Source organism: Pan troglodytes, chromosome 5 (genome assembly GCF_028858775.2).
Source record: "Pan troglodytes isolate AG18354 chromosome 5, NHGRI_mPanTro3-v2.0_pri, whole genome shotgun sequence".
Classification (NCBI taxonomy): domain Eukaryota; kingdom Metazoa; phylum Chordata; class Mammalia; order Primates; family Hominidae; genus Pan; species Pan troglodytes.
The window spans coordinates 87,580,744-87,597,031 of record NC_072403.2 but is presented as its reverse complement, the minus strand read 5'-3'; the positions used below and the strand labels follow the sequence as shown (position 1 = coordinate 87,597,031).

At 37.0% G+C, this 16,288-nt stretch overlaps 1 protein-coding gene across 23 annotated transcripts in view; it reads right to left on the bottom strand.

Annotated features, from left to right (window-relative positions):
* SENP6 (SUMO specific peptidase 6) overlaps positions 1-16,288 on the bottom strand; it is a 114,065-nt gene that overhangs the window by 84,947 nt on the left and 12,830 nt on the right. For 12 of the 23 annotated variants that reach the window (XR_010158069.1, XR_010158070.1, XR_010158071.1 and 9 more), the window contains exons 2-3: positions 9,381-9,474; positions 7,038-7,098 (exon numbers count right to left, since the gene is read on the bottom strand). Coding sequence is in view for 6 of the 23 variants with exons in the window: in XM_003311361.6 (XP_003311409.1) it covers positions 7,038-7,098; positions 9,381-9,474 (155 nt within the window). In the remaining 17 variants the exon portion in view is untranslated. Of the gene's footprint in view, positions 1-7,037; positions 7,099-8,147; positions 8,256-9,034; positions 9,075-9,380; positions 9,475-16,288 lie in introns of those variants that run through there. The other 11 variants (XM_054686060.2, XM_063813205.1, XM_063813202.1 and 8 more) reach the window with 2 other exon arrangements.

Here is a 16,288-nt window from a genome sequence, read left to right as displayed (position 1 = left end):
AGCAGCTTAAAGATAAAAGTAAATTGGAAGATAGAGCTAAAGAAATTATTCAGAATATGGTACAGAGATATACTTCTTCATTCCATTAGCCATTTTTTTTCCTTTTTTGCTTTTAAACATAAAATATAGGTTACGGATTTTTTTTTTAAATGATGGTTTTATGTCTATTAGGAGGTCTAGAAATAATAATGTAGAAAGGTAAAATCCACAGAGATAATGACTAAATGTTTTCTTAACTAACAAAAGATATAAATCCCTTAAAAGAAGCACAGTGAAACTGCAGAAGCCCAAAGACAAAGAGAAGATTCTGTGAAAGAGAAGGGGAAAGATATGAAGACACTGTGAACTAAATTTAATAAAGGATTTCTCTTAATTCCACACTCATTTTCAAATGGAGAAACCAGTCTATAATAGTTTAAACCAATGATCCATATGGACCTGAGAAAAGAAAAATAGCTCAGAGCAGTCTGAGCTCTGTGAGATATGCAAAATTTATCAGGCCCAGAGAGACATAAGTAAGGGACTTCAGTCATAGCCCCCGATCCATGCCCAAAGGCAATTATTTAAAGGTGTTTTGTGCTTTTTCTTGCTGGTAGTTTCCTGACTAGCAGATAAATTACCTAAAATGTTGGCCGAGCAGCTCACACCTGTAATCCCAGCACTTTGGGAGGTCGAGGCTGATGGATCACCTCAGGTTAGGAGTTTGAGACCAGCCTGACCAACATGGTGAAACCCTGTCTCTACTAAAAATACAAAAATTTGCCGGGTGTGGTGATGCATGCCTGTAATCTCAGCTACTCAGGAGGCTGAGGCAAGAGAATGGCTTGAACCCAAGAGGCAGAAGTTGCAGTGAGCTGAGATCATGCCACTGCACTCCAGCCTGGGTGGCAAGAGCGAGACTCCATCTCAAAAAAAAAAAAAAAAAGTTATCACAAGTTGCACATTGTGGTCCTCATTCATTATCTTCATGTTCCAGGAATTTGTGATACAAAGAACAAAGTATGGCCAATCCATATCTATTGTTAGCTATTTTAATGTAAATTCTTGGTAAACAACTTAGGAATAGTCTCTTCTTTTTTCCTTAAAAAACTCACTCATAACTGCTGCTAATCAAAGCATACATGTGGGAGAACCTAAATCTATGCTCCCAGGTTGCAGTCCTCAAATGTGGCTCACATAAACTCACTATATTAATTTTTACTCTATTAACTTATTAACTATATTAATTTTGCCTCAGTTACTTCCTTTAGCTTGACAGACCTATACATTACCTGTAAGCTATTCAAAATCCAAGTAGACATTATGTATATATCCCTGGGACACACAAAGATCTTCTGAAGGATTATCAAGCATGGTAGCTTTAGTCATGGTAATCAACTTTTAAATCCTCAATCTGGCTGGGCGTGGTGGCTCACACCTGTACTCCCAGCACTTTGGGAGGCCAAGGTGGGCGGATCACCTGAGGTCTGGAGTTCGAGACCAGCCTGGCCACCATGGTGAAACCTTGTCTCTGTTAAAAACACAAAAACTAGCCAGACATGGTGGCGTACGCCTGTAGTCCCAGCTACTCAGGAGGCTGAGGCAAGAGAATTGCTTGAACCTGGGAAGGCGAAGGTTGCAGTGAGCCAAGATCGCGCCACTGCACTCCTGCCTGGGGGCCAGGAGACTCTGTCTCAAAAAATAAAAATTAAAAATTAAAAAAGGCTGTATTGGCAAAAGCATATAGAAATTAACAAGATTTCAGTTTTTCCAATTACTTCTGAGAGTATTTGGTTAAAACAAAACAAAACAAAGAAACCTAAAAGTAACAAGTATACTAGCTATTCAAATCTTGGTAAAGCTTTTTTAGTATATTTCTCCAAAATCTGGAAGGCCAGTACCTAATGACTGGATTACAAATTATTTTTAATTTTTAAATGTTTGATTACTATGTCATTTTTGGCATTTAACTCAAAAGGAAAGAACTGTGGCCAGGCACAGTGGCTTATGCCTGTAATTCCAGCACTTTGGGAGGCCAAGGTGGGTGGATCACTTGAGGTCAGGAGTTCCAAGACCAGCCTGGTGGCCAACATGGCAAAACCACTAAAACTACTAAAAATACAAAAATTAGTCAGACGTGGTGGCAGGCACCTGTAGTCCCAGCTACTTGGGAGGCTGAGGTGGGAGGATCGCTTGAGCCTAGGAGGAAGAGGCTGCAGTGAGCCGAGATTGCCCCACTGCACTCCAGCCTGGTAGACAGAGTGAGATTCTGTCTCAAATAAAAAAAGTTTTGCTATAGTATTATCATACAATTCTATTTCCATATTTATCTATTTAGAATGTAACCAGGATTTCTCAGCACTGGTATCTAACAAAAAAGTTTAAAAAGAAATTTCCCTCCATAAATATGTACAATTGTTATGTGTCAATTTTTAAGAAAGAGTAAAATTGTTCTGAAAGTTTCATTCAGGTAATACAGATTAATGAATAGATGAACTAAATGAATAAAAAGGGAAACCATCAGCCTCACCCATTTTAAAAGATAAATTTCCAATATTATTTTGCATAATAAATTTAATAATTATAAATATCTGTAATAATACTTTTTAGATCAAGTGTTCATTAATAATTATAATGATAACTCAGCTTTTAAAAAATAAACTTTAGTAGCAGGAGTTTTACTTAATGTTAAGCTTCAGTGAAGTTTATCTTCAGTGAAGGATATCTCTATTAAAGTGTGATAGGATAATAAAAAGATTTTCAATTACATAAAAGTATATCATATTAAGATTCTATGGGAAAACTGAACAGAAGAAATATGAATTTAAGAGGGAAAAGGCACAATATAAAATTTCTAACTGTTAAGAGATGGTCCATGTATACTTAAAATAGATGATACTATCATATCAGAATAATCTTTACAGTTCACTAAATAAATCAATGTGTCCTGTAGGTTTTACTTTAAAACATAAATATTTACATTTAAAAAATATGTAATAAAGCACATACTTTTACAAAAAATCATAAGAAATCTGAAAGCAGGCCAGGCATGGTGGCTCACGCCTGTAATCTCAGCACTTTGGGAGGCCAAGGCGGGCAGATCACAAGGTCAGAGTTCGAGACCAGCCTCACATGGTGAAACCCCGTCTCTACTAAAAATATAAAAAATTAGCCGGGCGTGGTGGCACCATGCCTGTAATCCCAGTCACTCAGGAGACTGAGGCAGGAGAATCCCTTGAACCCAGGAGGTGGAGGTTGCAGTGAGCTGAGATCACACCACTGCCCTCTGGCCTGGGTGACAGAGCAAGACTGTCTCAAAAAAAAAGCAATCTGAAAGCTACATATGTGTACATGAAGACCAATGCCCTATATAAGTTAGTGACAGAAAACATCTTTTATTTTTTATTTTTATTTCTGGTAGAGTCTCATTTTGTTGCCCAGGCTGATCTCAAACTCCTGGCTTCGAACAATCCTCCCGCTTCATCCTACCAAGGTGCTGGGATTACAGGCAAAAGACACCGTGCCTGCTCACATCTTATTTTCATCTACCAAGTTCACTCCTTTTTTTCTACTTTTTTCTTGTCTATCTAAAAAACACCTAAAAAATAGCACTTCAGGAAATCCAGATGTCAAAATAAAAGCTAGGAAACCTGCAGTGGGAAAAACCTTAAGAGTTTTTCAGCATGAATAACTTTATAAAGAAAAACTGAACAGTATTAAGAGAAAAACATCAAATTCAATAATTTCCTCAGGACAGGCACAGTGGCTCACGCCTGTAATCTCAGCACTTTGGGAGGCCAAGGTGGGTAGATCATTTGAGGTCAGGAGTTCAAGACCAGCCTGACCAACATGGTGAAACCCCACCTCTACTAAAATACAAAAGTTAGCTGGTTTGGTGGTGTCCGTGTGTAATCCCAGCTACTCAGGAGGTTGAGGCAGGAGAATCACTTGAATCTGGGAGGCAGAAGTTGCAGTGAGCCGATATCACACCATGCACTCCAACCTGGGCAACAGAGTGAGACTCAGTCTCAATAGATAAATAAATAAAATAAATTTCCTCAAATTATGATAAAATAGAGCTGTTGCAGAGGGAAAAAAAAAACCCAGAAAGACGGAAAAAAAAGTAAATGTTAAAAGTTGTTTAAATTCTTACACTGTAAATACAGGAAATATGTGAAGGTGCTATGTTCAGATCAGCAAAAATTCAAGTATGACTACATATTTTGCAAGATTACAGGGAAATAGAGTCATACACTGCTAGTGGGAATGGCTAATGTTAACACCTTTAGATAGGGAATTTGGCAGTATCTAGCAAAACTACATGTGAATTTCACCTCTGAAATAGCAACTTCAATTCTAGGAATCTATCCCACAAATATACTACACAGATATGAAAAAAATATATATGCACAAGGTTTTAGTGAAGTCTTATACGTAATAGCAAAAGACTGGGGGAAAAAAATCTCTATTAATCAGTAGGGACAAACTGAATATCTACAGTATATCCATCCAATGAAGTACTATATAACAATAAAAAGGATGATAAAGATTTGTAAATACTTTGCTGTAGAGTGATCTACATAACATACTGTCAAGTAAAAAAATCAAGGTGTCAACAAACAGTGTGTATAGTTTTTCCAAGAAAAGTGGTATATGATTACATATATATATATATAAAAAAAGCTAAGCCACATAATTTTTAAAACAAGTCACTTATAGGGAAAAAAGAATAAAGGGAATCAAGACAAAATTAGATTTCTCTGAAAATTACTTCTTTTGAGATGTGATGCTGAAACCATCCAAAAAATTTACATAATAAAAATTAAAATGAAAATAAAATGCAATTCCTCACTATAAAAAACAAAATTAAAAAACAACAACAACAACAACAACAAACCTAACTCTCTATTTAGTTGGTAGAATACCAAACAGAAATAAACAATTTCAAATTACTTAAAAATATACTAATTTAAATACACATTCCTAGTGGGACTATACATATACCTGCTAGTGTCATCAAAAACAAGGAAACAAAATAATTTGAAAATCATTTTATTAGTAATTATGTTGGCATTACTATTGTGAAACTATTTTATATATCTAATAAGACAAAGCAAATAAAAGTGGGTTTTTTTGTTTTGTTTTTTGTTTGGAGACTGAGTCTCACTCTGTCACCCAGGCTAGAATGCAGTGGCGCAATCTCAGCTCACTGCAACCTCTGCCTCCTGAGCTCAAGCAATTCTCCTTCCTCAGCCTCCCACGTAGCTGGGACTACAGGAGCCCACTACCATGCCTGGCTAATTTTTCTATTTTTAGTAGAGACGGGGTTTCAACATGTTGGCCAGGCTGGTCTCGAACTACTGACCTCAAGTGATCTGCCTGCTTTGGCCTCCCAAAGTGTTGGGATTACTGGCATGAGCCACTGTGCCCAGCCCCAAATAAGTTATTAAATTAACATCATTAGGAACAAAGCCAGTAGATTCAAAAGCCTTTAAAAGAAAAATGATACATCTGATGACATAAGGAAATATATTTTCCCCATGGCAATAGCCACCATAAGCAAAGACAAAAGACTAGTGAAAAAACTGAGTTAAAATTTTAGTAATGGCCAGGCACGGTGGCTCACGTCTGTAATCCCAACACTTTCGGAGGCAGAGATGGGAGAATCACTTGAGGCCAGGAGTTCATGACCAGTCTAGCCAAAATGGTGAAACCCGGTCTCTAATAAAAATAAAAAAATTAGCCAGGCATGGTGGTGTATGCCTGTAATCCCAACTACTCGTGTGGCTGAGGCATGAGAATTGTTTGAACCCGGGAGACAGAGGTGGCAGTAAGCTGAGATTGCGCCACTGCACTCTATTCTGGGCAAGAGCCAGACTCCGTCTGAAAAAAAAAAAAAAAAAGGACACACACACACGTATATATATTAGCAACTAGTATCACAGCAAAGGGCCAATTTCTCCAAAATACCTTATTTCATCAAACCTATAACATTATTATACAATACACCATTATTGTATGTACTACAGTGCAAAATTTTTTATTTTTTAGAGATGGAGTCTCACTATGTTGCCCAGGTAGTCTCAAACTCCTGGCCTAAAGCAATTCTCCCACCTTGATTTCCCAAAGTGCCAGGATTATAGGCGTGAGCCACTACACTTGGCCAAAAACATTTTTTTTAAATAATTAAAGCATATCATGCTATCTTAATAAGATGCATCTAGATTTCAAAGATGTTAAAATGTGAAAAAAAGTGTGTCTTAGACTAAATATAAAAATAATTCCTATGAATAATATTCTAAAGACCAGATAGAAAAATGGGCAAAGGATATTAACTGACAATTATTCTAAAAAAGAATGAGACTATACATATGAAATGATGTTCAACCTCACAAAAAATAAAATGGAAATTAAAACTACACTGAGATACTAGTTTTCATTTGCAAAGATCAAAGGTTGAAGACATTATGACAGATGTGTGGGGAAACAGATACGTGCAGATATCGATGGAACAAGTGTAAATCTGGTATGCCAAAATTAGAAATGGACCTGTCCTGATAAAGCAGTGCAACCTTTAGGAATTCATTCTACAGATATGCTTGTATGTGTGCAAAATAACCCATATAGAAGGCTAATTTACAGATTATTTTAGAAAAAAATTAAAAAGTTGACAACTCTGTAAATACCCATCAATAGGTGGAATTGGTTAATGGTATATAATACAATGGAATACTATGCACTCACTGAAAAGAATGAGGTGCTTTTTATGAACTCTTACAGATGGTCTCCAAGATAATATATTAAGTTAAAGGAAGATCAGAAAAACCATGCACAGTATATTACCAATTGTGTAACATGGGAGGTGGAAATATTTCTCTTCTTTATAATGCATGAAACATTCCCAAAGTGATAAATAACAAACTGGGAACACCATTTGCCTCTGGAGTGGAGAAAGTGGGTAACTGGGGTTTATAATTTAAAAATATTAAATCTTCTTCTGAGGTAACAATTTTTTTGTATATAATGTAAAAGACGAAAATATTTTAAGCAACACTTGCCTTTTTTCCTTTTGAGGTTTCAGAATCCTCATCTTCATCCACACTGAGCAGATTTGTCCCACTACACAGAAAATAAGGGGAAAAAAACTTAAGTAGCAATCACAATCCTTATATTAAATTCTGAGGTTTTATCCTCTATGTTCACCTAATTCAGGGAATCAGCAAACTTTTTCTGTAAAGGGCCAAACCATAGTCTTTGCAGGCCATATGGTCTCTGTAGCAGCTACTCATATGTTGTATGAAAACAGCCATAAACAATATATGTGGCTATGTTCCAATAAAAATTATTAACTGAATTAGGTGGCACGCAAGATTAGCCCATGGATCATAGTTTGCTGAACCCTACAATAAATGAACACATAATTCTGTTTATTTAGTTATGGATTTTATATATTCTCATTCATTTTTCCTTTTTGTCTTAGATTGAAAATTAAGGGTAGAAAGATAGAGAAACAAAGAAATGAACTGAAAGGAAAGAAAGCCTTAGCTAATGAAAAGGAAGTAATTCCAGTGGTATTACCATGGTAAAATAGTTATACTTCTACCACTCTTGAAAATATCAACCCTTCATTGAGAAATCACCGGCCTGAAATTCTAGAAGATTAAACTAATGTATCTATTAACAGGTTCATGTTAATAGATACATGTTCAAAAAGCTGATGTGCCTGAGACTCATGATGAACCAAATAGTACAATTCAGAAATGAAATGTACAGGACAGCTAGCACCGTAAAGACAGTTTTTAAAAAATGTATAACTACAGTAAATCTGCCATCAAAGAAAGTCAAATACAACGTTTTCGAAGACAACTCAGCTATTTATTGTAAAGTCCTAGATATTTACACAAAAATGTAAAATGTTGTATTACTGTTTATATACATCCAAACTTTTTTTTAATGATTAAAAAGTCTTTCGTAAACATTTTATAAACATGTTTAAAAAGTGGTATATTTTCTATGCAGCTTAATTTCAGATTTAATTCTAATTTTTCAAAACTATATGCATACTGAATATAACAATAATTGTTTTATATTTTAAAGTAATCAGAAAAAGTATAAAAGAAATGAAAGAAAGAAAACCATAAAATACTGACTTTAAATGAGAGACTTACCAGTTCAAAGCTCTCCTTCAAATAAAACTTCAAATCAACATCTCATCGGTGAAGGCACATAAAGTGGTAATGATGAACGGAGCTGTTGCCCAGACAGAAGTGAAGCACCTACAATATTTAGCCAATATATTCTGAATGACTTCTTGTATAAAAATTTCTTTAACATATTTATAGTTTTGGTAGAACTTTGTGTGTATATTTGCGGATCTCTGAATTTGTTGTTTATTTTGGCCAGCAGAAAACCAGATCAATAAATCAAAAAACTAAAAACAATGTTTTTTTGTTTGTTTTTGTTTTGTTGAGACGGAGTCTTACTCTGTCGCCCAGGCTGGAGTGCAATGGCATGATCTGGGTTCACTGCAACCTCTACCTCCCGGGTTCAAGTGATTCTCCTGCCTCAGCCTCCTGAGTAGCTGGGATTACAGGTGTGTGCCACCACATCCAGCTAATCTTTTGTATTTTTAGTAGAGATGAGGTCTCACCATGTTGGCCAAGCTGATCTTGAACTCCTGACCTCAAATGAACCACCTGCCTCGGCCTTCCAAAGTGTTGGGATTACAGGCATGAGCCACTGTGCCCGGCCAAAAAACTAGATGTTGAACTTTAAAAACAAATCTCATGACAAACAAAAAGTTCTATTAAAACTATCATTTAAAATTTTTACACAACAGTCATTCCAAGTAGATTAACAAAGTGTAATGAACACTTTGCTTAACTTCTGTCTGGGTAAACACCTGTGTTTATCATTTATAATGGTTCTGCTTTCTCTGGTGAGAATCTGACCTAAGATGGATGTGGTAGGGGTGGTGGTCACAACTGGGGAAGAAAGATACTGTAGTATTTAAACTTTCATACAAAATGCAAGGGTCTTATCTGGGTTCACTTACTCATGATAAATGGTGGATTTCCAAATTGCTGCCTGAACAGAATGCCTTTTTAAAAAACAAAAAACAATTTCCTTATTTTGAAGCCTTCCATTGTACAGTCAATTTTTAATTGTAAGGTTATATGTACTACAAGCATATATTTATACATTTCAAAAGATGGAGAAAATAACAGTAAAATTATTTATCAATAAGGAATTGCTTTTTCTTTCCTTAAAGCGACTGTGAAAGAGTTATATGTTTTCTTAAGAATACCATACTCCTAAAAATATTTCCATACAATAGAAATTGTTTTTCTAATGAGAAGTTTTATTCTTATAAAACATCTGAGGGAAAAAAAAATCCTTACTCTTTATCTGTATCTCCTTCACTTTCTTCTTCATGATCAAAGCTCCAATTATTTTTAAAACCTCCATCTCTCTTAGACTCTGATCTAGCCAAAGCTGAAATAAAAACAAACTGCAGTAAGTATTCATTAATAGAGCTATTCAATATAAAACAAATATGTGCATTTCCCAAGCTCTTTGATTATTCTAGATTTTGTTTTAATTTGGTTGCCTTTGTCTATTTTTTGTAAACATTTGATTTCCTCCAAAGAGAAAAAGAAGACATTAAAATCTGTTTTTACTAATTCATAATCATCCATACATGTGCTTGCTACACAAAGAAGCTCAGATTAGAAAGCTATAATAAAAACGGAGGGCACATGAATATGTATGAATACATATAAAATCAGCCCTAAATCTCATCTTTGATCACTGATTCTAGAAATAAGTACCTATAAATAGTTTGCTTGCCTTCTTCATGAGAACTATATCCAGACTGCTAGACTCTCCCTTAAACTCAACGATACCTGCCTTTTAACAGAAGAAAAACAAACGTTTTCGGTTTTGGCAATGTGGTTAAAACTTGACAACCTGAAAAACTCTAGATCAGAACACTAAATGTGCTCATTATGAATTTTAAAAAATTTTATAAGTGCATGGCTGAAACCCCTTGAAGCCATTAACAACTAGAAAGTGGGAACCCAGAGAGCTAAATGAAATTCCAAAGATGGCATTTCTCTCTTGGTACCCTATGACCAAAAACCTGATGTCCTAGAACCCAGGCTTTATTAGGTTAACCTCAAGGCCCCAGCAAAATGAGATGTCAGACTGAAAACCAGACAAGCTGAAGGGCAACACTCTGACTTGGTGAACTAGGGAAAAACAAAACAGAACAAAAAACTCACTGAAGAGGCAGTGGGGATAATTCTGATGTCTTAAGCTTGGCTCTGGCTTTCTGAGTTGAAATAAGGACAAATAAAGTACATCCACCCCATGGTCAGTGCTATGGTCTGAATGTTCTCAAATTTATATGATGAAATCCTAACCCCAAGATACAGATGGTATTAAGAGGTGGGGCCTGTGTGAGCTGATTAGATCACGAGGGCACAGCTCTCACGAATGGGATTGGTGCCCTTATCAAAGAGGCCCAATGGAGCCTGTTTGCCCCTTCCATTCTGTGAGGAGACAGCCAGATGGCACCATTTGTGAAAAAGTGGGACCTTACCAGATACTGAATCTGGACATCTTGATCTAACTTCCCAGCTTCCAGAATTCTGAGAAATGTGAGGTTTAAAGGCCACTCAGTCTATGGACTTCAATACAGCAGCCCGAATGAACTAAGACAGGAAATCCCTAATCATAAGAGATGACAATTAACTAGGGTGTGTAGCCAGAATTTTCACAACTTACAAGGCCATGAAAAACCCATAATTAAAATATCCTCCCATGAAAAGATGCTCAGCATCACTAACCATTAAAAAATGCAAATCAAAATCATAATGAGATACTACTTCTCACCCATTAGGAAAGCTTATTTTCCTCTTTTTTTTTTTTTTTTTTTTTTTGAGGCAAGGTAGCCCAAGCTGGAGTGCAGTGGTGCCATCATGGCTCACTGCAGCCTTGACTTCTTGGGCCCAAATGATCTTCCCGCCTCAGCCTATGGAGTAGCTGGGATCACAGACACATGCCACCATGCTCAGGAAATTTTTAAATTTTTTTGTAGAGGTGAGGTCTTGCCATTTTGCCCAGGCTGGTCTCGAACTCCCAGCCTCAATCCATCCTCCCTGCCTCAGACACTCAAAGTGCTGGGAATACAGGTGTGAGCCACCCTGCCTGGCTGCTATTATTTACTTTTAAAAATGGAAAGTAACAAGTATTGGCTAGGATGTGGGAGAAACTAGAACTCTTGTGCATTGCTAGTGGGAACGCAAAACAGTTCAGGCACTGTAGAAAATAATTTGGCAGTTCCTCAAAAAGTTAAACATAGAATTACCCTACGAGCTAGCAATTTCACTTCTAGGGAGACATCTAAAATAACAAAAGCATGTATTCAAACAGACACTTGTATGCCAATGTTCATAGCAGCATTATTCACAGTAAGCTAAATGGTGGAAACAACCCAAATTTCTATCAACAGATTAATAAACAAAATACAGTATGTGTGTACATATGTACACACACACACACACACACACACACATAGACACAACGGAATGTTATTCAGCCTTAAAGGGATACGAATTGGATACAGGATACAAGACAGATGAACCTTGAAAACAGTTACTAAGTGAAATAAGCCAGATGCAAAAGGACAAATATTGTATGATTCCACATATATGAAGTACCCAGAATAGGTAAATTCATAGAGACAGAAAGTAGAATCAAGGTTACCAGAGGCTAAAGGAAGTAGAGAAATGGAGAATTACTGTTTAACAGGTACACAGTTCTTGTTTATGATGATTTAAAAGATCCAAAAATAAATATTGGTGGTGGCTGCACAACATTATAAATGTACTTAATACCAATGAACTGCATAAATATACACTTAAAAATGGTTAAACAGTAACTTATATGTTATGTATATTATACCACAATAAAAAACTGCTTTTAATTAAAAGGAAAAAAAAAAGCCTGAAAGTGACTAACACAAGCAAACATAAATCCTCTCTAAAAAATATAAAACTTCAATGCAAGCCTGAAAAAAAAAGTTTCAGAAATATCATGAACAGGAGGAAATAAGTCTTAATGAGCAAACCATCAGTATACATGAAACTTCCTAACATGTATACTGGGATTGAAAACATAAGTAAATAAATAGTAGATGATGGAAACAAGGTTTCTCCCTGTCAAATAAAGAAGTTACAAATAAGCAAGAGAGGAAAGACAGAATAAACCCTATGGTGCTAGGTTAGAGTCAGACATACCAGCCTGAACTCACATTTATTTAATACGTACACAGATGTACAGGTATGTTGTAACATGGGTTAGTATAGAGAGCTAGGGCTGCTTTCTTAGAGGGTCTAGAAGCAGTGACACCCCAGTAGCAACAAACACACCTACAACTAGATCTTGGTTTCTAAATACCATTCTCTCTAATAAAAGGAGCCAGGGTTCCTAGAAGAAATGACTGATTCTAGGCCAGAGGCAGAAATAACACGAATATGAACCTGGTGTAACTTACAGGGTCAGAATGCAAGAAAATCATTATTTTTTTTAAAGACGGGGGCATGTCAAAAGGTTACAGAAGCCAACTTGAAAGAATTCCCAACGGCCAAAGTTGGAACAATTTTAGCAAAAATAAATAACATCGGCATTGGGTTATAACTCCTAAATAAAATAAACATTCCCGAATCCATACTGATAAAAACAGATCATTGAATAAATAAATAAATGGAAAGAAGGGACACATGTTCCTTACAGAAGAATTCCAAATAATATAAGCATATACTCCCTTCTCCAAAGATAAAAATGAATTTTCCTTCCCTTGAGTATGGGCTCAACTTGGTAACTTACGTCAAAAACACAGACATAAAAGGGAGGAAAAACAAACTGACAATGGAGAAACCTGACAAACACTACCTCAGCCAAGTGATCATAGTTAACATTCATAGTGATATGTCTTATTCATGGCATGTACCCTTTAATATGGTATGATGAAAATAGCACTTCAGCACTGTGATCCTTTCCCTAAAACTCATAATCCCAGTTTAATCATAAGAAAACATCAGACAAACCCAACCTGAGGGACACTGTATAAAATACCTGTATACAGTATTTTGTACAACTGTCAAGGTTATGAAAAACAAGGAAAGATTAAGAAACTGTGAAAGAACACAGTATACTAAGGAGACAAGACAATCAAATCCAAAGTCCTGGATTGGACTCTCGAATATGAAAAGGGTGTTAATGGAATTACTGGTGAAATCCAAAATAAAGTTTGTAGTTCAGGTAATAGTAATAACACTATCACACAAATGTTAAATTTCATAGTTGTGACAAACATACACTGGCTATATTTGGTGGCAACATTAGTGGAGGCAGAGTAAAAGTTATATAGAAGTTCTCTAAACCGGCCGGGCGCAGTGGCTCCTGCCTGTAATCCCAGCACTTTGGGAGGTGGAGGCGGAGGCGGGCGGATCACCTGAGGTCGGGAGTTTGAGACCAGCCTGACCAACGTGGAGAAACCCTGTCTCTACTAAAAATACAAAATTAGCCAGTGTGGTGGTGCATGCCTGTAACCCCACCTACTCAGGAGGCTGAAGCAGGAGAATCACTTGAACCCAGGAGACGGAGGTCGCAATGAGCCAAGATCACGCCATTGCACTCCAGCCTGGGCAACAAGAGCGAAACTCCGTCTCAAAAAAAAAAAAAAAGAAAGAAAGAAATTCTCCAAACCATCATTGAAACTTCTATATAAATTTGTATGTATTCCAAAAGAAAAAGTTTTAAAACACCAAAGGCTGGGTGCAGTGGCTCATGCCTGTAATCTAAGCATTTTGCGAGGCTGAAGTGGGCAGATCACTTTAGCCCAGGAGTTTGAGACCAGCCTGGGCAACATGACAAAATCCTGTCTCTACAAAAAAATACAAAAAAATTAGCCTGGCATGGTGGTGCGTGCCTGTAGTACCAGCTACTCAGGAGACTGGGATAGGAGGATTGGACGGAGGATCAATTGAGCCTGGGAGGTTGAGGCTGCAGTGAGCCATGATCACACCACAGCAATCCAGCCTGGGTGACACAGCAAGACAATCTCAAAAATACTTAAATAAAAATTTAAAAACACAATGTAAAATGAACCTATGTTTCAAAAGTCAAAAGAGACGTCGTAATATTTATGCACTAAAGGAACTGGGGTTCTTTACACACAATTCCTTTTTTTTTTTTTTTGAGATGGAGTCTTGCTCTGTCGCCCAGGCTGGAGTGCAGTGGCGCAATCTCAACTCACTGCAACCTCCGCCTCCCGGGTTCAAGTGATTCTCCTGCCTCAGCCTCCTGAGTAGCTGGGATTACAGGCGCATGCTACCACGCCCGGCTAATTTTGTATTTTTAGTAAAGACAGGGTTTCACCATGTTGGTCAGGCTGGTCTCGAACTCCTGACCTTGTGCTCCACCCGCCTCGGCCTCCCAAAGCACTAGGATTACAGGTGTGTGCCACCACACCTGGCTGTGTACACATAATTCTAACAAACTCAATCATACCCTAATTGATATTAGATTAGAACCTCCATGGAAGTAATAATTTCCAGTGAGAGAAAAAATAAATTATAAAAAGAAAAGAGATTTTTAAAAGTTTGGGGGCAACCTGGAGTGGGGACAAAAACTTAAAATCTTCAAAAGTCCCTGAGAGTATCACTACATTTCAATAACTTCTTATGGTTGACATTTGTAATTATGAGAGTAGAAAATTATGTCCACTGTATTGTAGTTAGAAAATTAAGGAGATGGAAAGAAAAAGGTTAAGGAGAGATCCCAGTTAAATATCACAAATTAAACACCTAAAGTTTTCTCCATATCCTCCACTAAAATGACAATAATGGAAAGAGGAAGAAAAGTAGCAACCCATAAGAACAAAAAGAACCAGAGAGGAGATAATAGTAGAAGTGAGATTAACAAAAGTGAAAAAAGATAAACATTCGGTGGATGAATAGGAACTAGTATGGTTGACCAAAGAAAGCAAAAACCTAAATGTCTATGAGGGCACAAATTACCAAATGAACACAAGAAGCAAAAGAAGATTTTTAATACTGCTATATCAATAAAATAAATTGAATTCATTATGACAAATCTTCCCAAAAAAGCAAAACTCAGGCTCAGAAGGCTTCGCCACTAATTTCTTTCAAACTTTTAAAAAATAGCACCAATCTTATCTGAACTTTTGCAGAAAATAAAAAAGGAACACTTTGCAGCTCATTTTATGAAGTCAGAATACTTGATCCCAAACTTGACAATGACATTCAGGGAAGGAAAATTACTGAGCAATCTCACAAAAAGACAGATATAAAACCTAAACAAAATCTTAGCAAATCAAACTCAGTGATATATAAATAACACATTACAATTAAGCAGGGTTTATTCTAAAAAGCAAAAGTAAACATTTGAAAATCATAAATGTAATTTACAGTATCCACTCACAACAAACAAAAACTCTTAGCAGGCAGGGCACAGTGGCTCATGCCTGTAATCCCAGCACTTTGGGAGGGCGAGGTGGGTGGATCGCTTGAGGTCAGGAGTTTGAGACCAGCCTGGCCAATGCTGCGAAACCCCGTCTCTACTAAAAATACAAAAATTAGCCAGGCGTGGTGGCACGCACCTGTAATCCCAGCTACTCGGGAGGCTGACACAGGAGAATCGCTTGAACCCACAAGGCAGAGGTTGAGTGAGCTGAGATCACGCCACTGCACTTCAGCCTGCGCGACACAGCAAGACTCAAACAAACCAAAACAAACCTCTTAGCAGGATAGGCGAGATAATCCCACCACTTTGGGAGGCCAAGGTGGGTGAATCACTTGAGGTCAGGCATTCAAGACCAGCTTGGCCAACATGGTGAAACCCTGTTTCTACTAAAAATACAAAAATGAACTGGGTGTGGTGGTGCATGCTTGTAATCCCAGCTAATTGGGAGGCTGAGGCAGGAGAATTGCTTGAACCCAGGAGCTGGAAATTGCAGTGAGCTGAGATCAGGCCACCACTGCACTCCAGCCTGGGTAAAAAAGTGTGTGAGACTCTGTCTCAAAACAACAACAACAAAAAACTTGCAAACCAGGAATAGAAAGGCACTCCCTTAATCTGAAACAGGAATAACTCCCCAAACCTTCAGCAAACATCTAACTTCTCCCCAGCAATAAGCTATCAGCAAGTCTATTCAAGTACATAGTGAAGGTCCTATTGTTGGTGCAGTAAAGGGAGAAAAATCACTTGGGAACCATTATAT